Source organism: Hemiscyllium ocellatum, chromosome 5, assembly GCF_020745735.1.
Source record: "Hemiscyllium ocellatum isolate sHemOce1 chromosome 5, sHemOce1.pat.X.cur, whole genome shotgun sequence".
Taxonomy (NCBI): Eukaryota; Metazoa; Chordata; class Chondrichthyes; order Orectolobiformes; family Hemiscylliidae; genus Hemiscyllium; species Hemiscyllium ocellatum.
The window spans coordinates 116,368,411-116,393,271 of record NC_083405.1 but is presented as its reverse complement, the minus strand read 5'-3'; the positions used below and the strand labels follow the sequence as shown (position 1 = coordinate 116,393,271).

The following is a 24,861-nucleotide window of genomic DNA, read 5'->3' as shown; positions in this document are numbered from 1 at the left end:
CTTGCGCCCAGGGGGCATGACTACCTGTCGATAACCCTAACATAACCTCTCCTAACGAGGGCCCTGTCCTCGGCCCAGGCATTATAAATGGAGTAGACAAATTCAAGTATTCTATAAAACCAAAGTTAAAAATGTGTGACCCATACCAACACCTAGGTGTGTTTAGCAAGCATAATGCAAAATATAAATATATAAAACTACGAAGTTACAATCCCAGCAAGTACTAGGTAACTAAGTAAAATGACAACAGAAGAAAACCCCGCTCTAAAAAAGATAAAACAAAACAAAAGAAACCAAAGAGAGAGTAAAGAACAAGTGCCCCCCCAGAGAAAGATAATGGAAAAGAGGTGAAGAAGGAAAAAAGGGTAAACAGGGGGGGGGGGGGCAAAATAAAATCATTATTCATACGGTTTAAGTCCCACAGACTATTTAAGGAAGTCCAAGAATTCTTTTGCTTTTTCTGGTGATTCAAAGTTATATTCGGAACTGAAGCGCAGCGTTGCCGGGTAACGCATGGAGTATTGAATATTTAGGTCTCTTCGCCTTATCAAATGCCTTCCTGTTGCAGACCATGGCTTCAGAGAAGTCCTGAAACAACATTATCCTGGAACCCTTGTACATCATGGCCTGGGGATCTTTCCCCAGGGCTCTGGAGGCTTCCAGGGACATTTTCTTTTCTCTATAAAATTGGAGTCGGAATAGAACCTGGCGGGGGCGCTGGTCCGACCCGGTCCTGCATACAGCAACCCAGTGGGTCCACTCCACCTGCACCTGGCTTGGTCCCGAGTCCAACTTTAATATTTGTGGGAGCCATCACTCCAGCAAGTCTACAAGCTGGCCTTCCTCTTCCCATTCGGCCCAGCAATGGAATAGGAACCGTCGGTGTGCTCCTCCAAGGTCCGGATTCACTGCTCGAGAGCCTGGACCTGACCCACGGATAACCTGGCAGCAGTCTCCGAAGCCACGGCCCATTGCTCCACCCCTGTGACACGCTGTTCAAGTTTTTCGATTTCTCGGTCATGCTTCTGCAGCATTACTGAGGACGACTCCCACCTGGACCTGGATTCCTCAATAAAGGCGTCAATCTTCTCTTGACGTTTGTTGATGCAGGAGATCAGACTCCCCTCTGCAGGTAAGTCCCCCGAAGTGGCCACAGGTGTCTCTGCTGCTGTAGGAGAGATCCCTGCCTGTTGTGAACTGCGGGAACTTTTGCCCTTAGTCATTTTAAAAACAACACCAAACTGTTCAAATTTGATGTAAAATGACTAACTATGCTGGGAAAAAGCTATCTTAAATGATTTAAGGGGTGTGGTGAAGGCAGGTGCCCCACTTTGCCAGAGTCTTAGGCAGAGCACTACAGACTCAGATTTGCTGGGTCGCTGCCATCTTGAATCTCCCGTTGTGTGATTTTTAATTTTGGTTTGTCATATTTCAACAATACTGAAACAAAGAACACAAGAACAAAGAGTAGCTGTTTGTACATTTTTTTGCTGTCTGATAAGGTCAAGCTGATGTGACTGTGGGGCTCAATTCCACTCTCCCGAGTGCCCAATCCCCATTAACCATTTCATCCCTCCTATCAAATACCCATCTAACTCTGTCTTGAACAAATTCAGCAACCACTGATTCTGGGGAAAGTAGACTCCACAGCTTATTGTCTCAGTTTTAAATGGGTCTCCTCATATTTTTAAACCAACCTCTGCACCATTCAAGATTGCTCCTGGAGGAAACATCCTCTCAGCATCCACTGTGTCAAGTACCATCAGAGTCTTATAAGTTTCATTCTTCTAAATTCTATTAAGTATTTGCTTAACATTTCCTCATCTCCAACGAAGGTGGGATTATTGTGAAAAGTAAGGCTGATATCTGTATGCATGATTGTGTCTAAAGAGGGTGTCACAATGTAATGTACCACTTCTGGACCAGACAACCCAGGTGAGAATTCCAGCAGTATCAAAGGTGTAAAAAATAAAAGCTTTGACAAAGGGTCAGTTAGACTCAAAACATCAGCTCTTTTCAGATGCTGCCAGACCTGCTGACATTTTCCAGCATTTTCTCTTTTAGTATCAAAGGTGAGTTCTAACCTGTACTATCATAAGACCTTAAGATTTAGGAACAGGAGTTTCTCAAGCCTGTTCCACTATTCAATATAAGCATGGCTGGTCAGACATCCTTCATGTTCACTTTTCTGCCTAGTCCGCACAATCCTTAATTCCATGATGAATAAAGAATATTACCTTAGCATTAAATGTACACATGGACTCTGCCCCCACAAGTCTCCGAGGCAAAGAGTCCACAACCCTCTGAGAGAAGCAGATCCTCCTCATATCAGTCTTAAATTGGGGTCCCTCTAACCTGAAGATATGCTCTTCGTTCCTAAACTCTCCCATGAGAGGGAACAACCTCTCAGTATACAACCCTGTCAAGCTCCTCAAGAGTCCCATATGTTTCATTGAGATCACCTTCAAAACTCCAGTTTGGGTATTCCCTACTTGTGTTATTTACGAGTAGGTCAGCTTCTAATCACCACGTGATGCCTGGCTACTGGTCACTCGCCATTTTCCAGAAATTTCTGATGTGACGCCACAGGCCAACAGCCGCGCGACGTCACAGTGACGTAATAACTGCCAGACGGAAGTGACGAAACGGCGTTTTTTTTCCCCCTGTCTCATTCGGCGGCCGGTGGATGTTTCTAGACCAGGAGTTGGCGGTGAGGGGTAAGGCCGGGCTGCAGTTGACTGGAGCGGGCACACGGAGCCGGGAGGTGAGAAGGAAGGCGGCGGCATAACCTCCCGCCGTATAACCGGTTGCGGGTGCCGTCGACTCGCATTCATGGTGGACGAGGGCAAAGAGGCTGATCTGAGGCGACGGAGTGGGAGGAACAAAGTTGGGGGGGAGGAAGAGGGAGAAAACAAAATGGGGGAAGCGCTACCACTGTGTTTCGGTTTATGTAAATGCAGCAAACGAGGGCCTGTCAGCTGTGGTGGAGTAAAGCTAATTTCGTTTGAGGAATCGGGTTGAGAGGGAGACCGGATACTGACAGATTAAAAACAGATTTTATTCATCCCTAACCCCCCCCCCCAACTCTCTTGCGCGAATTCTCCCAACCCATTCCCCCCCACGTCGTCGCTTTCCCCCTGCCCCCCCCCCCGCTTTCCCCCCCCTCTCCTTTCTCCCTTCCCCCCCCACCCCCACAGCTCCAACCATCCTCCCCGTTGCCCGTCCTTTGTAAACATCGCTGTGCTCCGGTCGCGGTAACCCGAAGATCTTTAGCCCCAAGCGATCTGAAATTTATTAGTGCGACAAAATCGGCCTCATTCGGAGATCGGCATGACCGACCGTTCGGGGCCACTCACTCTCATGTAGTAGACATGGTGGTATTCCGGTCTCCAGTCTTTCCCATACTGATTGCCGACGGTATTCCAGCGTTTGCTGCTGTTTCGATACGTTTTATTTAAATTAGGTGTTTGCTACTGTCGAAACGTTTCCTGGCTACCTTTGTGCTCACTGCAGATCATCAAATAACTCTTCGCTGTTCGTTGCTCTTTCCTACCCCGAAATGCGAAATTTATCGAATGGAACTGATGGATTCTCTCTCTCCTTCCTTCGTGTCGAGGTTTCATCAGGGACATCCTGTCCACTTTGATAATGCGTTAATTTTATGGTGTCGAGTGAGTGTGTTGCAGTTCCTGGCAGTTGGGCTAGGAAATAGGCTTTTAACAATAAATTTCCCATCCGAAGGTGCTTTGTAAGAGTCTCAGGCAACTTTTGACAAGGAATCATGAGTTATTAGGGCAGGTGACCAAAAGGTGAGATTTTATCGATCATCTTAGAGGGGGAAAAAATAGGTGCTCCAAATTAAATTAGCATTTGGAGCTTCAGATTCTGGAACTTGATACTGAATAATTTGGAAATCATAGGTTTGCTTGAGAAGCTTTTTTAATAAGTAGTCACAGATTGGCAGTGAAAATGTTAACTTATGCACTGAAACTTATTTTTACTTGTACATGATCAATTTATTTGACTTAAGTAGGGAACCTGTCTTGCACATGACCTGAATCATAAAATTCCTTATAGTGTGGAAATGGGCAATTCACCCCATCGAGTCCAGACCCACATCCTGTCTTATCCTTGACGTTTCGAGGAATTAAGGGCTATGGGGAGAATGCGGGTAAGTGGAGTTAAAATGCCCATCAGCCATCATTGAATGGCGGAGTGGACTCGATGGGCCGAATGGCCTTATTTCCACTCCTATGTTGTATGGTCTTATGGTGAAACTGTATTTCCCATGGCCAATCTTCCTAACTGCTCTTCTGTGGACTGTGGCAGGAAAATTGGTGCACCTGGAGGAGACCTGCACAGACACGGGAAAGATGTCAAACTTCACAGTCATGAGGCTGGAATTGAACCTGGGTCCCTGGCACTGAGGCAGCAGTGTGAGCCACAGACGTGCAGCCCAATAAATTGTCACTCCCTCACTGAAAGAATTGTAGTTTATACTAGATCTTAGAATTTCTTCCTTTATTTTTCTCAAGACTTCTTGTTTTGAAGCAAAAGTCAATGGAATGTTGGCCTTTATTTAAGGGGTGGTGTATAAAAATTCTGCTAAAAAGGTACAGGCTCCTAGTCAGACCATACTTGGAATACTGTGAACAGTAAAGATTCCCTCATTTAATGAAACTTGAATTGAAGGCAGTCTAGAGAAGATTCACTGGTCTGATTCTGGGTGTGGAGGGGTAATATTTCAAAAACTTGAGTCTGTATTCTGGAGTTTGGAAGATTAATAAATGGTTTTGTTGAAGCATACAAGATAAGGTAGTTGTGGAAAGGTTTTTGTTTCCTGATGGAGATTCCAAACCAGAGGGCATAATGTCAGAATATGAGATCATACACTTGCACAGAAACTCCTCTTCTGTCATCTGAGGGTAGTGAATCTGTGGAGCTCTTTATTGCAGAGAGCTGTAGAGGCTGGGCCATTAGTATATTCAAATGAATTTTTAAAGGACTCCAGTAAAAGAATAGAGGGGTGTGGGGGACATACAGGAAAGAGGACTTGAGGGTTATCTAGTCAGCAATTATCTAATTGGTGGTATAGACTCTAATACCTAGTGTTTGTGCGTTATGCTCTTGTCTGTTCTAGTAGTATGTCTAGAGTTGCCTTTATGTAAAGGTCTGTTCATTTTAATAAAAGCAAATGTGTTGGAAGCACTTGTCCATGTACACTGCCAGACAGAAGTTTAATGTTTCAGGTCTGTGACCTTTCATCAGGGCATCCTGTTCACTTTGTTCAATGGTGTTTAATTTTGTGACTTTTTTTTCCTGGCACCGTTTCAAGTTCTTCACTTAAAAAGTGTTATCTTTTGAGAGTGGAGAGGCACAGATTTGAAAACCTAGGCCAATTTGTAGTTGTGGGTGGTTGGGAAGGCAGCTAATCCATTGAATTATTTTTTTGGACTGCTTTTGAAATTGAGTTTGGGCTGGGAGGTCAACTTAATCATGATTCATCTTCTGCATACCTACCTTTATTGTACAAATGTGATCCCTGCATTAGTGAGTTGGCATTCATCTCTGAAACTGCTGGAGTGTCCTATAAGGCCATTGTCTGGCAAATGAGTTACCTCTGCAATTTTGGACAAGTTTTTTAGCTTGGATTGTGGGTCAGGTTGTAAGTTTGCTTGCTGAGCTGGTAGATTTGTTCTCCGCTTCATTGGAAGCTCATTGATGTTACCTAGCGTGATGATGAAACGTCTGAACAAATCTACCAGCTCAGCCAGTAAACTTATAACTGATTTACCTCTATACATTCAGCCTAGCCCCAGACAATGTTGTGATTTTGTCTATGCAAGCAGAATCTATATTGGGGAGAGATTTACGCTTCGGATCCAAGTTGAAAGGTAATTTGATAAAGAACGTGGAATAGAAGAACTAGGAGTGGGAGTAGGCAATTCAGCCCCTTTAGCCTACTCTGCCATTTAATGATTATGACTGATCTCATTTTGGCTTCAACCCCTCTTTCTCTCTGCTCTCCATATTCATTTAAGCCATTAGTAATTAATAATCCACTCTGGTAGTGAACTCCACAAATTCACAAGCTCTGTGGAAATAATTCTACATCATTTTTGGTTCAAATCTGCCAGTTAGCCTATACAACCAAAGTAAATAAGAAGAAGATTAGGCTGTTCAGCCCTTATGGTTGTTATACCATTCAATAGGATTAAATAACTGATCTAACCTTTCTCTGGTTCCCTTTATTCCCCTACTGATTCTGAACCTGGAACTCTGACCCCACAGCTCTCTGTGGTAAGGAGTGCCAAAGACACCCAGCCCTCATTTCAGTCTTAAATTGATGACCTTTTGTGGTCCTAGACTCCCTCAAGAGGAAGTATCCTGTCAACACTTATACTATCAAGCCCTTTAAGAATCTTTTATTTCAACAAGACCATCGCATTCTTTTAATCTCTTGAGTAGAGCCCCAACCTGTTGAGCTTTTGCTCAGAAGACAGTCTCTTCATACTGAGGGTCAATCTTGCGAACCCTTTCTCAACTGTCTCCAATGAAATGATACCTTTCTTAAATAAAGGGATCAAAACTTCTCCAGTACGCCAGCTGTACTCCCCAGCACCTTGCACAGAAGCTGTAACACTACTCCCTGCATCTGATCCCTTTGAAATAAAGGTCAATTTCCATTGCCATTTCAGATTCCCTGTTGTACTGGTGTGCTACCTTTCTTTTGTGCATAAATGCCCCCCCCCCGAGCATTTTCCTACATTGTACTCCATCTTTCTGAAAACTTTGTATCCCCCTCTCAACTTGTTTTTCCACTTAGTCAAATTTGCAGGCAAGACATAAATATGGTAAATTCACTTTTTTCTCCAAGTCATTAATATATATTGTAAAAATCATCGGCATCTCTTCCCCTCCACGTGCTGCATCTGAAAGGCTAACAGCATTGTGGAAGACCCTGCACACCCCTCACCAAACTCTCTTCCCTCCTGCCATCTGGCAAAAGATACTGAACATTTGGTTTGTCATGACTAGATTGTGCAACAGTTTCTTCCCCCAAGCCATCAGGTTCCTTAACACTGTGATTGGACTTTTTTTTTCATCCGAAATTTTTTGCATGACTTTGTTTTAGCAGGAATTCAATGTCTAATTATCATTTTTATTAGACTGTAGTTTGCATATTTTGCACTTCTATGCAGTTTATGCAGCCTTTTGTATGAATGTGCTGTCCAAGTCGCACCTCGTTCCTCTTGGAACGCTGTCTCATTTTTTTACTGTATCATTTGTATATGGTAGAAAAGACTAAAAATCTATTCTAAAATTGCAACAGTTTAGAGTACTGATTCATGTGGAGCCCAACTGATCACAGGTTGCCAACTTGAAAATGAATCCCTTGTCCCCATCAGTAGTAAATTGGAACTGAATGTGATATTGTTAAGCACTAACTGAATCCTGTACACTTACAATTGGTAAGTTTTATCTTGTAAATTCTTCTACATAAACAACCCATTTGCTCTAGATACTGCTTCATGGCATAGCTTGTGAATCTATAGGGGACTGTGTACTTGTATATGCAGCTGAATATGTGTTGCTGGTTAAAGCACAGCAGGTCAGGCAGCATCCAAGGAACAGGAAATTTGACGTTTCGGGCCAGAGCCCTTCATCAGGAATGTTCCTGTTCCTTGGATGCTGCCTGACCTGCTGTGCTTTAACCAGCAACACATTTTCAGCTCTGATCTCCAGCATCTGCAGACCTCATTTTTTAACTTGTATATGCAATCTTCTTTATGAATAAATATGAATGTTGAATAGTGTAATAATATAAAATGTTCTTCATTCTCCATGTACTTAAACATTATTTGCTCGTCGCAAGTCCCGTACCAGCGCTTCTAGATTTATCTAGTGTGTTTTACCAATATTGACAGTCTTTACAATATATTAGTATCATCTGCAATTTCTCCAAACACCCATATCTAGATCATTTCAAAACATTTAGTACGTTACTTGTTCTTAAACAAGCATAAATGAAAGATTTTCAAGGAGCATCTCATCTACCACCAGATGCAAGTAGACTTTTAATTCCACTTATGCAGCACCACTGTCCCTGTTCTATTTTCCACAGTCAGAGACAAGAATGTGACATTCTCCAAACCATAGAATTTGAATCTCCTGCTTTTGAGTGTCTCAGGAGTTTTTATTATAAACTTTCAAATTAATTAACCATGTTCCCTTACACAAATTCAAGTGGTTAGTAAATGGGCTACGGAATTAAAATATTTTCTGAAGGGTTAATGTTGAAAGATGATAAAATACTTGCAGCTAAGTACGTCAACAGAACAAAACTCCCTTGCGTCAGTTTTCGAACACCAATTTCTGTCGCAAGATATGCAATTTTTTCTTGTTCAACACATTATACATCGAGTAGGTATGACCCTGAAGCATTTGTTACCTTAAATAAAATGCAAAAGCTGAGTAACTTATCTTGTGAAGAAATTTCTATTATTCACTGCTGCAGCAACTGATCAACTGTGTTCTTGGTTTTATCTCTGATTTATGCAAAATAACTGGCAGAATAGGGTGATGAGTATAGTGAGGCCTATCTTGATGCAATCATCCTGTTTTATTTTTCATGCGTTTTACCAGTGGCCATTGAAGATCATAATCACACACCCAGCCTTGTTAACATCAAAACTTGCCATTGTAATATTCAGCCACTGATCTTGCCAAACAAGATTGATGTTGGGGAATATTGATCAAGAAATCAGTGAACACCTGACTGATTCAACTTGTTGCATGTTCAAAAAATCTTGGTGAAAACTGGGCACTAGCATCCTGTGACACTCCATGAACACTGGCTGCATGCACCATGTTTACAGATATTGTCCAAAGTGCCAGCCTCTAAGAATCCACATGACACATATCTGATTCACTTTCAAATCACTTTGTCACGCACCCAGCTCTTGGATGAAATGATGCTGCATCTCTGGGTTTTTGCTTGCTGTCGTGGTACTCGGTAATATCAAAGGTTGGGTGACAGTGAGCGGAGATGTTGCAGGCAATAATGAGAATATTAGAGCCAGAGTCTTGGTGAGAGGTGTGTAGAGCAAGCCGCCTTTGCAGATGGCTAAGACTGTTTTAGCCCAGGTGGCATCTAATCTCCTCCACCTCATCTCAAAATGATCCTTCCATACCTGGGGTCAGAATAGCCAATCTTGTCCAGGCTGCCTCCAGTGCAAGGGCATCTTTCCTCAGGGGCCTGAAACTCTTATTATTCAGCTTTGATCTGACTGGTCTTAACTTTAGCAAAACCTTTTTGCTTTTGGGGAAGAAAAGGCCAACCTTCCTTGGCACTTGAGTGGAATTTGGAGTTGCATTGTCAGTTCTTTCCTTTATAGGATTAATTGGCTTTGCATAAAGCCAATGTAAGAAAGACTGTCTGAAATAAAATAATGTTATGGTGCTGCTCCTTTAACAAGGTAACACTGACATTTTTTGAGGTGGTAAAAGATAAACTCCAAGAAGTTTAGTGGGCGGCACGGTGGCACAGTGGTTAGCACTGCTGCCTCACAGCGCTTGAGACCCGGGTTCAATTCCCGACTCAGGCGACTGACTGTGTGGAGTTTGCACGTTCTCCCCGTGTGTGCGTGGGTTTCCTCCGGGTGCTCCGGTTTCCTCCCACAGTCCAAAGATGTGCGGGTCAGGTGAATTGGCCATGCTAAATTGCCTGTAGTGTTAGGTAAGGGGTAAATGTAGGGGTATGGGTGGGTTGCGCTTCGGCGGGTCGGTGTGGACTTGTTGGGCCGAAGGGCCTGTTTCCACACTGTAAGTAATCTAATTTAAAGTTTAAGGGTTTTAGGGCCAATTTGATTATAGCTTAACAGGTACTGCCTCAGGAAGAAGGCTTGCAAGTTTTTAAAAAACTTGTGCAATAAAAGGGGAGTGGCTAGTTCTCCCACTCACTCGCTCTAATTTGGTTTGGTCAAGTTTTTCTCTCAAAGCAGTTAAGACCGTAGTGTTCTGAAGCTGCTTGACCCAAAGAAGCAGGTCTATGCTGGTACTCTCTAACACCCTTCCTGTAAGACCGTGTTTTAATTTTCTCTTTTGTGCTAAGGGATGTTGATGGGAATTGTTGCAAGTATTTTGAACAGCATAGTTAGGTTGGGATAATCTGGGTTTTGGGACAGGTTGTTATTCTGTATTCTATTCTCTTCTGTTGCTGTTTCATTTGCTAATATTGTAAATAAATCCTGTTTTGTTTAAAAATAAGTGGTTTTACCAGCCGCACATCTCCTGGAATATCCACTGTATACTTTCTTAAACAACTACCAAAGTTAGGACCTGGGCTAATGTTTTGAGGGGACCTGGTCTGTCCTGATAATTGAAATCACCTTCACATAAAATGGAAGAGTGAAAGAACTTTTGAATAATGACTGACCTTGTGATTGTATCGGGCAGCTAAAGCTTGCTTTTGTGTGCCAGCGTGACAACAAAAAAGTCAGTGTTTTCTTCCGTTTGTGTATCAAAATGGCATTTTGAATTTAAGGGGTATAAGGGAACAAGCAAACCAAAAGAGCTTAAAAGGGGTTGGTGGAAGTTTTGACATTTAAAATGTTGAGGTTAAGGTGCACTGTTTAGTGAATAGTGTGGAAGTGGCTGGTCTCATACCATTTGTTTGGCAAATATAGATGTACAAATTCCAGTATTAGGAAATAGTGTTTAAAATTGTCCTATTGGTTTTGATATTTAAATGAATTAAGTTAATATTTGGAAAAGGTTGAAAGGTGTTATAATGATTTTAAGGTTCAGTTTGTGTATGGAGCTGCAAATAGGTGGGAATAATGACCAATGAATTGTATCACTTGTTTTGAACAAACTGGCTTCAATATCATTTGCTGTATTAACTGGGATGTGGGCTGCTTTCCAAACCATAACTCCCAAGGAATGAAACAGGATACTGAGTCTGTGTTGAATGCATCTATAAAAAGAAATACTGTGCAGAATAAATTCAGAATGGTGCACTTAGTCCGAGCCTGTCCATCCTTTCGTTCGGCTGATTTTTGGCATCATTTAAGCATGTTGTAAACCTAAGACTGAAACCATACTTTGACTTGGGTAAAATTTAGAGCCCTGCATCTGAGATGGTCAGTATTTGGGGTGAGGTAAAAAATTGTTCTGATTCGGGATAGTCAACATGGCTTTGTGCGTGGGAAATCATGTCTCACAAACTTGATTGTGTTTTTTGATGAATTAACAAAGAAGATTGTAGAGGTTTACAAAATTATGGGGCATTAGATTAGACTTAGTGTGGAAACAGGCCCTTCGGCCCAACAAGTCCACACCGACCCGCCGAAGCGCAACCCACCCATACCCCTACATTTACCCCTTACCTAACACTATGGGCAATTTAGCATGGCCAATTCACCTGACCCGCACATCTTTGTGACTGTGGGAGGAAACCGGAGCACCCGGAGGAAACCCACGCAGACACGGGGAGAACGTGCAAACTCCACACAGTCAGTCGCCTGAGTCGGGAATTGAACCCGGGTCTACAGGCGCTGTGAGGCAGCAGTGCTAACCACTGTGCCACCGTGCCGCCCACCGTGCCGCATGGATAGGACAAATAGGCGAAGTCTTTTCCCTGGGGTTGGGGAGTCCAGAGTTAGAGAGCATAGGTTTAGGGTAGAAAGATATAAAAGAGACCTAAGGGGCAACTTTTTCATGCAGAGGGTAGTACATATATGGAATGAGCTGCCAGAAGATGTGGTGGAGGCTGGTATAATTGCAACATTTGAGGCGTTTGTTTAGGTATATGAATAGGAAGGGTTTGGTGGGATATGGACTGGGTGCTGGCAGGTGGGACTAGATTGGGTTGGGATATCTGGTCGGCATGGACAGGTTTGACCGAAGGGTCTGTTTCCATGCTGTACATCTGACTCTGACTCTATTTAAGTTTGTGATATTTCTTAATTTATCATGTTCTCAAGATTAGTTTCATACTTCAAAAATGTGAGCCACTTAAAGTTTTTGTATCAGAATGATTTAAAATTGGAGCCTTTTGCCTTTGAGATGCATGAGCAGGAAAATTAATCTTCAAGTTTTGTAACCAAATGCTTGGGAGCCAGCTATCTGGTAATGAGTTTTTTTCTTTGAATTTGATTGCTGTAGTTGGTCTTCAAATATTTCTTCTTTCAACATCCTTGTGTACTTGTCTGGTTTTCTTTCTGTGAAACCAATGCTATTTTGATTGTTATTCGGGCGCAATAGTTTCTATTTTCTTTTCCCTTCTACCACTGCCACTTCGCCAATAGCTTAGCTCAGGCTTTAATATATTAGTTGAGATCAAGTTGGAGCACCAAACAAAGTAAATCTGAAACCTTGTGCTTTGATATTGCATTAAATCCCAGGCAATCTATTTACACTATCATTAGGAAGTTCTTCATGCATTTTAATAATTGATTTCACAACTTAAAATTCATTTACCTCCATTGTTTCAGGGGAAAGTCTTCATAAAGTTTACTAGCAATCTGGGCTGATGCAATTGGTAAACATTTTCCCCAATCAAATTTCATTGTTTTACAGTTTCATTTTGTTTGAGTCAACTGGAATTTTTTTTACCCAAAGTACAGATGGTTTGGCTGGTACTGGTGTTCGTGCTTAAATAAAAATCTTGTCATCCTGGATTAGCTTTAGCAGCAAAACCTTCTCTCCTCTTGCCTTTCTGCTTATTTAGGTTTGTCTTAGTAACTTATTTCAACAACTCGACCACTTTTGCTTTAAGTTTCTTCTGAGTTCTCTTGGATTTATTGATCATTTCAAAGGCTTCCAGTGTGCTTGTTTATGTGGAAGTATTGTGTCAAAACGTTCATTATTTTAAAGGTACCCATTAGGATATCTTCACTTTGCTTTCAGCAAGAAAGCAACCCAACTTGTTCAATATTTGATTGCTGGAATCTTGTAGTTTTGGCATGATCTGCATAAATAATTTTTACACTTTTTTTCTTTACCTTTATTACAACCATATTAAAAGAGTATAACTGCACAATACACCTACCCAGTGTTTCATTCTAGTAGGTACAGAACTACTGGGAACTGCAAGCAAATGCTTTTCCAAAATTCTAGTTGCAAAATTGGGGTTACATTTGTTTCAATCTCATTTTTGTTTTAATCTAAATGCAAATGAAATAACACTAGGGTTGGACGACCTGTGGGACCTTGGTATGTTACAAACATCAAGATTAATATTTTATTCTGCTTAAAGGTCACGTCCTCCGATTTGTATTGTGTCTTTGACTTGTGATGAATTTACTTTTCCTAACTCTAATTTATTGGCACAATGCAGGTCTGGAAGACCTTGCTGGCAAAATAATGTAGCACTTCGGTTTTAAATCTGTAAACTATCAAGTTTGACAGTTGAAAGATGTGTTGAGAATGTTCTCCATATTTCACATGATTGATTACTAATTTGCAATCAGTCTGTGAACAAGGCTTTGCTTCTATTGTGTTATGGTATGTTGCAGAAGAGCATTGAGTTTCTGGCTCTTAAAAATAAATAGAAACTGCATATACAATGTGTACAACCTGTTGCAAAGCAGTTTTTCTATTCAGTAAAGTTTGTACTTGAACTCTCCACTCCATGCCTTCATTATTTTATTTACTGCAGATGTCAGTCAGTGAAAACCACACCCCTCAACTACAGAATTCCAAGATTTATACCCTCAAGGAAAGCTTTCTTTGAATACTAAAATGGCTAGCCCCTTATACTGCGATCAAGCCCTAGTTCCCCATATTTTGATGTACAAAGGGATCTGCATGTCATTGTACACTAGTCAAGGGATTCCTGATGAAGGGTTTATGCCCGAAATGTTGATTTTTCACCTGCTCCTCAGATGCTGCCTGACCACCTGTGCTTTTCTAGCACCACACTCTTGACAGTCAGTGATAGACAGGCAGGTGCAACAAGTAATTTGAATGGTAAATGGTACATCAGCCTTCAGTGCAAACAGTATTGAGTTCAGAGGTAATGTCTTCCTGTAATTATACAGTGCCTTAGTGAGACCACACCTGAAATTTTGCTTTCAGTTTTGGTCTCCTACGTAAGAAAGGATATGCTTGCCTTAGCTGAAATACAGCAGAGGTTCTGGGGATAGCAGGGCAATTGTGTGAGGACAGATTGATTTGACTATTCATCTAGAGTTTAAGGATGAAAGGGAATCTGTTTGAAACATGTATTCCCTGTCACCCAATAAACTTGTGATCTAGGTTGTTGTCAGGATTGGAAAACTGCCAGTGTAACACTTTTTAGATTAGATTTACTTAGTGTGGAAACAGGCCCTTCGGCCCAACAAGTCCACACCGACCCGCCGAAGCGCAACCCACTCATACCCCTTACCTAACGCTACGGCAATTTTAGCATGGCCAATTCACCTGACCCGCACATCTTTGGACTGTGGGAGGAAACCGGAGCACGCAGACACGGGGAGAACGTGCAAACTCCACACAGTCAGTCCCTTGAGGCGGGAATTGAACCCAGGTCCCTGGCGCTGTGAGGCAGCAGTGCTAACCACTGTGCCACCGTGCTGCCCTCAATTTAATTTTAAAAAAAAACAAAAAACTGATTTAAGACATTAATCTTAATGTCTGTTCTGTCTGAAATACACTCTAACAGAATTAGCATGGCTTCACAAAGGGGAAATAATGCCTGACAAATTTGGTAGAATTCTTTGAGGGAGTAATGAGCAGGATTGATAGTACAGTGGATATATTATGTTTGGACTTTTGTAAGGTATTTGGTAAAGTACCAAGCATTAGGCTACATAATAAGAGCCGATGGTGTGGAGATGGATGTTAGCCTGGATAGAGGATTGCTTAGCCAATTGACATTTGGAATAAAGGAGGTGGAATTCCAGGATTGCAACCTGTTGCCAGTGAAGTGCCAAAGGTATTTGCAACTTATTAATGACTTTGAGGACAGTGAATGTACTGTATCCATACTTATGGATGATTCAACCACAAGTGAGGAACTGAGTGGTGAAGATGACAGTCTACAGGGATATACACAGTTTGAGCAAATACCTTGCAGATGGCATATAACGTAAGAAAATGTGCAGTGGAGCACTTTGGCAGGAAGGACATCAAGAGTTGAATAGTATTGAAATAGAGAAATATTTTAGAAAGCTGAAGCATGGACTTGGGAGACCTTGTGCATAAATATCAAAGCTCGTATAAAGTTCAGGTAGTAGGGAAGACTATTGGGACATTGACCTTTTATTTCAAAGGGAATGGAATATGCGAATAAGAACATCTTATGAGAGGCTACCTTAGTAGAGGCTAGACTTGTACTCATTGGACTTCAGAAATGAGAGGTAACCTTATTGAAACATACAAGCTTCTGAGGTGACTTGATGGGGTAGATTCGTACCTAGTCATGACTCCAAATCCACGGTGATGTGATTGCTACTGCGGAGCATAGTTGGATCAATTAGGAATGGACAATAAATTCTGACCTCAATGGTGACGTGTGCATCAGTTGAAAAATAATTGAAGTAACTACTTTATTTTTCCTTTCAGTCCCTTACGTCTATGATGTACAAATCTCTGAACTCTTTTTGATCAGGCTTTGATTTCACCTTTCGTTACATAGCATCTGTTTCTTTTATTTTGAAAAGAGATTTTATATTTTTAGATTAAAATATTTTCATAAGTAGCAATTTGCATATCAGTTATAAACAATTCTGGCTGACTTTTTGTGCCATTGTCTGTCTGTCTGTGTTTTTAAATGACTGGTATAAGTGAAATCGTGAGCCCAAAGTTCCAAGGATCTCATTGAACTTTAGAATTCAGTATTTGAAAGAACCATGTATGGATCTATACTAAGCCTGGTTTAAGAATATAGATGTTGTGTAGCTCAATGCAAAAAAAACTCTGTAAATATGTAACTTTGTTCTGATCCACTTCTGATGGACTCTTTCAGTGCAGCTTTCTTTAAATGTTTCTCTTGCACTGTTTGTGCCAATTCTAAATGTATGGCGAAGTTACACCTAGGTTTGAAGAACAGCATTATTGCTAAATTTTTAATGTGAATTGTAGTTTTTAAAATGTGAACTTAATTTGAATAACTTTGTATCTTCTTTGTAATGCTCCAGGTTGCTTTACAGTGGGCTTGAGCCTAAGAGAAATACACTGGAAAGTTGATTGAGCATCTGGTTCAGAGGTAGGTTTTTAGAAAATAATATGGACCTGAAAAGAGTGCCCATTCAATACTATCAGTGCCAGTTCTACCAATTCTCCCTTGTCCTTGAAAATACTCTATCTAATTTTCCTTCCAATCCAAATTACTTGGGCATGTGATTATGACTTTATTTATGCAAGTGATAATAGAAACCATCTATTGTACTATAATTGTGGCATTTATGGTTTTATTCAAATGCCATCCTTCACTGTCCTTCACTTGCATTCAAACAATCTGCTTCCTGGTCCATCTTTTGTTTCCTCTCCCTCTTCATGATCACAGGTCTTGATTCCCACTCCTTTAATATCTCCAATTTGACATTGTTCAAATGTCTTTTATAGCGGCCTCATTTCTCTCTAATCTCTAGCAGCTCTCCAATTATCCATGGAAATTGTGTTTATTCTGCCTTTGCTTTCTTGTGTGTATTCCTTTTGTCCTAATGTTTGTAGTTGTGCTTTTGCCATGGAGACTTTTGTTTTTAAAGCAAACCAGTGATTTTAAAAATCTGGATTGTCCTGGTCTGCATTTTCTAGCATGATGATCACACCTCATTCTTGATCAAAGAGCTTTTTGTGGCGGATAAAAGTCTGAAAAATCTATTGATACGTGAGACAGAAGCTTGGTATTTCTACGTCATAAATAAAGTCTATGTACTGAATTTAGATATTAATAGAAGAATGTCAAAGTTGACCTAATTTGAGTATTGCTTAATGAAATCTGCTGTGTTGAAGCATTTCATCCTACATTCACCTGGATGAATGCAAGGTTGCCATGTTTTACTAGGAGCAACAATTTCTACTGTACTAGAAAGGATGCAGATTGGAAAGTTGACTACAAAATGTATCGCCACTGATTTGCATCTTTTGTAGCTGTATTACACCTCTATCCTTTATCCAGTCCTGAATATTCTTAGACATCCAGAGTTTCTAGCTTTTGCTCCTCTATATTTCAACCTAATGGGAGCGTGCCGGACCTGTACTCTTCATAATTCCTGTTTGAATGCCTCCCACCGTTCTGTTGTAAGCCAAGTAGCTGTTTCAGTCTACTTTGGCTAGATCCTGCCTTGGATTAATAAAATTGCCTTCTCCCAATCCAGAACACTTGTAAACTATCTTTTTCCATGGCGAGTTTAAAACCGATATCATGGTCAGTATCACTAAAATGCTCTAAAATCACTCACTAAACACTCCTGATCAGCCATAATGACTTGTCTTCATTGGTGTCTATATGTTAACAAAGTACCTGGCTCATTTTAATGTAGTTCCAATTTAAATTGATTGGGCTTTGCTGTTGAAAGCCTAGAATCTTTCATAACTTGAAGCTCCTTTATGGTAGTTTGCAGAAAAATATTTAAATTTAAATCAAAGATTTACTTTCTTGCTTTCAACAGACTTATTTGTACATATTTGCAGAAAAACTGTCCACTTGAATAATGCATATGTATCTGCACAAACAATAAGTGCATCTTTGGGTTTGAAAGATGCTTTTAAAAGATGTCTAGCAATATGCTGCTTGCTGTACATCATACAGTTCACACTGTCACTGCAACATTGGTCAGTGGGTCTTGGTCTTGGATTGTGTTTTTGAGTGTTGGAGCTAAGCTCATCTTGGCAAATGAATATTCTATCACAGTCCTAACTTAGCCTTTTAGGGAGTTAGCATTTTTAGCAGAGTTGAGCTTCCAGCTAGTTCTGGTAGCTGAAATATCTTTAGCTGGTCAGTTCATTTACTAGCTGGTTAATATCCAGGATGTTTGTTCAGGGGGTTTCAGTGATTGATTGGATGTCATTTCTTGACATTGGTTTGGCATAATGTTGCTTACCACTTAGCTGAAGCCTAGTTGATCTTGTCTATGGATATTGAATCCTTCAGTATCTGAGGAGCCACAAATTTTCCAATAATTGACCATTCCACTGATCCTGCAGGGAAGGCCATTGAAGCTCCTAAAGATGGTGGGCACAGGGCATTACCCTAAGGAATTCTTGGAGTGATGTCCTAAGTATGAAATGATTGACCTTCTAATAACACCCTTTTTTCTTCAGTGCTAGGTATGCACCTCTAATTTGGAGAGTTTTTACTGATTCCCATTGACTTTTGCTCTGGCTTTGCTTGGGCTCCTTGATTTCATTTTCTCTCAAATGCTATCATGTCAAGAGTAGCCTTTCTACCTCCCCTCTAGAGTTCAACTCTCTACTTCATATTTGACTGAAGCCTGTAAATGAGCTGAATAGTCCTGGTGGAAGAGAGATTACGCTTCAATGAGCAGGTTATTGCTGAATAGTCAGTTAAAAGGATAGATGACAACCCCTTCCACTTTACTGATTGAGAGTAGGCAGATGGAGTTGTAAATGGCTGGATTTATAGTGTTTTCTAATGACATGGCATACCTGGCTGGTTTGCCACATTGGACAGGTGCTATTGTAGCTTAACCGGAGCAATTTGAGTAGGTAAACAGTGAATTCTGGAGTCTTTCATACTATTGCTTGAATGTTGTCAGCTCCCATAGCTGAAATGATATATTCACATGCTACTCCTGATGATGATTATGAATATTTCAGCCTTGTCTTTTGCAGTGAAAGGCTAATCAGGAATGGAATATTTGTGAAGCCTAATTTTGTTTAATTGTCCACTGTCATTCTTTGCTGGGTTGCTGATTAATTAGTTGTGGGGCCATTTAACTCTGGAGAAAATTTGTTCCACTATTTGGCATGGAAGTAGTCCTAAATTGTAACTTCAGTTTGATTTCTCATTCTTGGATATGTTGGACATGTTCATTGGTATACTAATGACTGCCATCTTTGAGAGCATAGATGCAGTAGACTTGATTATAGTGAATTTTTTTATTGCAAGTTTAAACCTAACTCCCTCTGCACTGAAAACTAGAATCCAAGTTTGAATTTGACATGATGTTTCACCATAGTCTTGTGGTGTATTGTGGAGGTACACCAAATCCTCCTCCTTCTGTAGTCGGGGACCAGCGTGCAAGAGGCTAACAGCTGTCTTCTTGCAGATAACAAAATGTGTGGGAAATCATGTCTCTCAAACTTGATTGAGTGTTTTTTTTTGAAGAAGTAACAAAGAAGATTGAGGGCAGAGCAATAGATGTGATCTATATGCACTTCAGTAAGGCATTTGACAAAGTTCCCCATGGGAGACTGATTAGCAAGGTTAGATCTCATGGACTACAGGGAGAACTAGCCATTTGGATATAGAACTGGCTCAAAGGTGGTGGAGGGTTGTTTTTCAGACTGGAGGTCTGTGACCAGTGGAATGCCACAAGGATTAGTGCTGGGCCCTCTACTTTGTTATTTACACAAATGATTTGGATGCAAGCATAAGAGGTACAGTTAGTAAGTTTGCAGATGATACCAAAATTGAAGGTGTATTGAGCAGCGAAGAGGGTTACTGCATATTATAACAGGGTCTGGACCTGATTGGCCAATGGGCTGAGAAGTGGCAGATGGAGTTTAATTCAGATAAATGTGAGGTGCTGCATTTTGGGAAAGCAAATCTTATCAGGACTTGTACACTGAATGGTAAGGTCCTAGGGTTGTGTTGTTAAAAAAAAAAGACCTGTGCAGGTTCATAGCTCCTTGACAGTGGAGTCACATGTAGATAGGATAGTGAAGAAGGTGTTTTGATATGTTTTCCTTTATTGGTCAGAGTATTGAGTACAAAAGTTGGGAGGTCATGTTGCGGCTGTACAGGACATTGGTCAGGCCACTGTTGGAATATTGCGTGCAATTCTGGTCTCCTTTCTCTCTGAAAGATGTTGTGAAACCTGAAAGGGTTCAGAAAAGATTTACAAGGATGTTGCCAGGGTTGGAGGATTTGAGCTATAAGGAGAGGCTGAACAGGCTGGGGCTGTTTTCCCTGGAGCGTTGGAGGCTGAGGGGTGATCTTATAGAGGTTTACAAAATTGAGGGGCATGGATGGGATAAATAGACGAAGTCTTTTCCCTGGGGTAGGTGAGTCCAGAACTAAAGGGCATAGGTTTAATGTGAGATATAAAAGAGGCCTAAGGGGCAACCTTTTCACCCAGAGGGTGTAACATATATGGAATGAGCTGCCAGAGGATGTGGTGGAGGCTGGTACAATTGCAACATTTAAGAGGCATTTGGATGGGTATATGAAGAAGGGTTTGAAGGGATATGGGCTGGGTGCTGGCGGGTGGGACTAGATCGGGTTGGGATATCTGGTTGGCATGGACAGGTTTGACCGAAGGGTCTATTTCCATGCTGTACATCTCAATAACTCTGACTCTAAAATGCAGATACTATTAACATGTAACTCTACCTGCCATGAAGGATTGTGCAATGAGGGGGGAAGAAAGGTGTCTGCCCCCAACCTCTTAATGTAGATCCAAATGTAGTGAATTGTAATAGCTAGAAGATGGAGTAGGTAATTAGCTTGCTCTACAGCATAATCATAGCTGATCTTATCTTGATCTCAATTCTCTTTTCCTACTTGGCTTCCATAATCCATTACTAATCAAAATTTGAGTGCAAAATAAGGGAGTATATTTCAGACAAAAATGACAGCTCTATTTCTGAAAATTATTAGGGAGGTCGTAAAGCCTACGTAACTCAGTAAGGTTCTCCAATGTGTCATGGTCCTCCTCAGGTTTGTATCTAGTTAAAATTGAATGGTACGTCCAAAATCCAAAGAGGGAAGCTATGTCAAGTGTTATGAAGGTCTGGAGGTGTGCTGTATCTTTTAAATGAGGAAGCAAGCTAGGACTGACAATGCACAGTACAGAACAGTGTAACAATGTCACACTTGGTCTAAACAAAAAGCAGCAGCTGGGTTGCCATGAAACAAACAAAAATTAGAATTTGGCTAATCCATTTAAATTATGCTCCAAGTTACCAAAATCCAATGGAATTTGAATTTATTATTTTGATAATAAAACCAGTGAAGCAATCTGATGTTTTGGGGTATAAAGCTAGGCATTTTGAACAGGTAAGGGGAGACCACCAAATGTAGACTGCTCGCTGAAGAGCTGTCTGAGAGGAGTCTGCACAGCAGAACATAGAGGCCAACTTGGAGATAATCTGCAAAGCTCACTGGCTTTGCAAGGTTTTTTTTGTAAATCTTAATCAGGATTTTCCTTCTCTGACTAATATTATAGCCAGGGAGGTTAAAAGAAAGGAGTTGTAAATAGTTGGTGGTTTTAATATTCTCTGTTGGATTTAAAGAATAAAATTGTTAATTTTTACTTTAGTAACCCCTGGGATAGTTGTTTACTTCAAATTTTAGCAGGTTATGGTATGAGGTGAACTTTTTCTGTGTGGCTGGTTTAAATTGTTGTAACACAAATTAATGTGTGCAACTCTTTGCTTTTGGAAGCTGAGAAAGCGTGAGTTGCTAACCAACCACAGGCTTGAGGAAATGCATTCTGTCTACAGTGGATTTGTTGCTGCTCCACTTGTGGGAACTTAGTAGAAAAACTTTTTTTCATGTACTTTTTTTATTTTCACCTGCTAGTTTGTTTCCTTATAGGTCAGACAGCTTCTGTCAGAATTGAAGGGTTGACTGATTCATCACATTTTTTATCCTAGTTGATCAATAAATAATTTGTGGAGGTAATAGTAAATTGTATTTGAATAGAGTTAAAAAGAAACTAAATTGCCAAAGATCTGTTTTGAATCAAGTAATTTGGCATCTCATAACAAGTAACTGTAACAAGTTGACAAATGTGATTTGAGGGAAGCTGCTTTTCTGTTTTGTAGATAGCAGATTTAAACACCAGTATAATACCATGTTAGATAATCCAGTCGTTGCAACTAACTGCTTTTTAGTTGCAATGCCCACTATTTGCAGTATAGGACCGTTTTATCTTTGTAAAGAAAGAAAGAACTTCTCCTAGTTTACACATTTTACAGAGCAAATGTGAAGTAAAATGACATTCTGGGTTTGTCTTTGTGATTAGGTGTTTCTGATAGAATTTTTTTTTAACTCGTCCTAATTGCCTTGAATTGTGTGGCTTTCAGACTAATTGAAGGCACTGGAAAGTCGGCATGTTAGTGTGGGTCTGGTGTTAGATGTAGGCCAGAATGGGTAAAAATGGGATGTTCCCCTCCAAGGACAATAGCAAACTAGATAGGTGTGTATATATAGCACTCATAATTGTCTTGGTCTCCATTTGGTTCTCACCCTCATACCCCTCTTTATTTCATAACATGTTCACCAAAATTTCTTTCTTCTTTTTAAGATTGACAATGGATTGTCTAAATATAAGCCCTGACTGGAGCTGACTTTTTTTATGAAGTTTGGCTAGAATCGTTTTCTCTTGTGACTAAACCAGTGGTTGGGTATTTGTAAATGTGCAGTTAAATCCATGCATTTAACAGATTCTGCACATTGTGCAAAATAAATAACAACTACAGTTGCTTTGAAATATAACAAAGCTTTGCAGTCTTTTCTCTAGCATCATTTTTTTGCATTGTCTGACCTAAAGTTAGAAACTTCGCAGTGGTCTGTTTGAACAGTGTATTGCAGTCCTGAGGCCAGCTGTTTCAATATAATTAATTTGCTCTGCTTGTTAAATGTTTGCACTTCAAGGATTTTTACATTTTTCATCTACTGTTTCTTGACATTTGAATGTACCAGAATGCTTGAATGAAATTTTTGACTTGTGTAACTTTTTAGGGTTTTCATCCAGAAGAAGTAAATCGCTAAAAATGGTGGACTACTACCAGGTGTTGGGAGTACATAAAAATGCTTCTCAGGAAGAAATTAAAAAATCGTAAGTATTTTATGCTGAACCAATAATAGAATATTCTAGCATTAATCTTATTTTAATGCTTACTGATTCTGTGAAATCATCGGAGATGAGTTGGGTGGGAATATATATTTCAAAATTTTATAAATGAAGCTGATTTATTGTATAACTTTGAATATTTTAGTTTTTGTCCTGTCAGTTTTAATTAAATTTGTTCCAGTTTCCAACGACTTGTTTTCTATACTTGATTTTGCAACTGATTTTTAGTTCTAATTCCCATCTTGTCAGCTAATTGACACTTCATCCTAATTCAGTGCAGTCCCTATAGCCATCAAGCCTGCTGTACTGTTCATTAGGATCATACTAATCACTTTTTGATGCCAGTTTCCCATTTAATCCCTTGATTTCTGTAGCATGCATAATTGTTCTAACCTCTAGTATTCAATATGCTCATTGACGAGATATCCATAACTGAGTAGGGGGTTGCAAAGATTCTGTTTGCCATAGTCCCAGCTAAATAACCTTATCTTCTCATTTCTCCAGTCCCCCAGGGTTTTTAAGAGGTTAGTGTTCCTAAACTACAGCAAATGCTAGGCCTATGATTAGACATTTCTTTTCAAGGAGCACCCTCATCAGCGATTAATCCAGTGAGCCTTATTTCTTAGGAAGACAAACTATACGTTGTACTCGGTAATCTCACCAAAGCTGTCATAGAATTGCAGCAAAACCTCCTTTTAACGTTGCTTTTCAAGATCTGCCATACAAGTTATTGCCTCTGAAATACCATGTAATATGCAATTAACGTGATTCATGTATGATGATTTCAATATCAATATGTGCTAGTTTTTCCACTTAAACACTGCTCTGCTATTGTTCCAAGCAAAATGAATAACTTCACAATTGTGCTCCATTAACAAACTTGATGAGCCTTGATCCATTTTGCGGTCTACGTCCTTGTGACTTGCAGTCATTCCTAGTTTAATCAGTGAATGTTGATGAAGGTGGCTGAGAGCCAAGCATTGATTCTTGTTGATACTCTACACCTTGCAATTTTAAAAAAAAGTTCACTCTTGACCTCTTTGGTATACTATCTAGTTCTAACCCCATGCTCTTGTATCTTGAAACTTATGAACCGACCTCTTGTGTAGCACTTCATCAAATGCCGTTGGAAAAATTGAACTGTTTCATTCTCTGGTTTCCCTCCATGTTCTGCTCATTATCATTCAAAAATACATGATTTTGATTTCATAACTTTTTACTCTGCTGTATCTTGATTGTCAAGCCCTAATAGACTCTAGCATTTCTTTCCCTGTAATTGATATCAAACTGAAAAAATGAAGAGTTTGAAATAATTGGCTCAAGAAGAGCACAGCTTATTCCTTACTTGCTCATATTTTAAGTTTCCTGGTTTTCTTATTGTGTGGTCGTCGAAGCCCACTTTGAGCAGCATGTTTCTTAAAATTCAAATATGCAAGGACAATTCTAACTGGCAAATGTTTAGTTGCCCAGCTATAACAAATTGACTTTTTTTCCTTGTGAAATGCTCTGATGACATCTAGTGACAGAAAGAAGATACTGCTTGTATTTAACCCTAAACCAGATACTGACTTTTAATTATTCCCTGTTTGCATTTTGTTTAGAATTGGCTTTCGCCTTAAGTGGTTGTAAATGAAATTTTGGCTAAGTGCTGTTGCACAGGCTGCTTTAGTTCTTTATTACACAAGTCCAATTGTAAGTTGAATAAGGCTTCTGTCACTAATAGCATGTGAAAATAATCAGGGTTGTCTAATGTCAGTACATATCTATGCTTGTTTATTCCTGAAGGAATCATTAATTGATAAACAGGAAAACTGCAGGGTTGTTTTTTGTATGACAGAGGCTAGCAGCAGTACTTTTTAATGTTTCC

General features: G+C 40.2%; 1 protein-coding gene across 3 annotated transcripts in view; it reads left to right on the top strand.

The window, feature by feature from the left end:
* The first annotated feature begins 2,632 nt into the window (after nt 1–2,632).
* The window catches only part of dnajb6b (DnaJ heat shock protein family (Hsp40) member B6b), a 148,613-nt gene continuing 126,384 nt past the window's right edge, over nt 2,633–24,861 (top strand). The window contains exons 1-3 of one of the 3 annotated variants that reach the window (XM_060825124.1): nt 2,633–2,717; nt 16,146–16,213; nt 22,883–22,979. In XM_060825124.1, the coding sequence (XP_060681107.1) occupies nt 22,915–22,979 (65 nt within the window). In that variant the 5' untranslated portion in view covers nt 2,633–2,717; nt 16,146–16,213; nt 22,883–22,914. Of the gene's footprint in view, nt 2,765–16,145; nt 16,214–22,882; nt 22,980–24,861 lie in introns of all 3 variants that reach the window. The other 2 variants (XM_060825123.1, XM_060825125.1) reach the window with 2 other exon arrangements.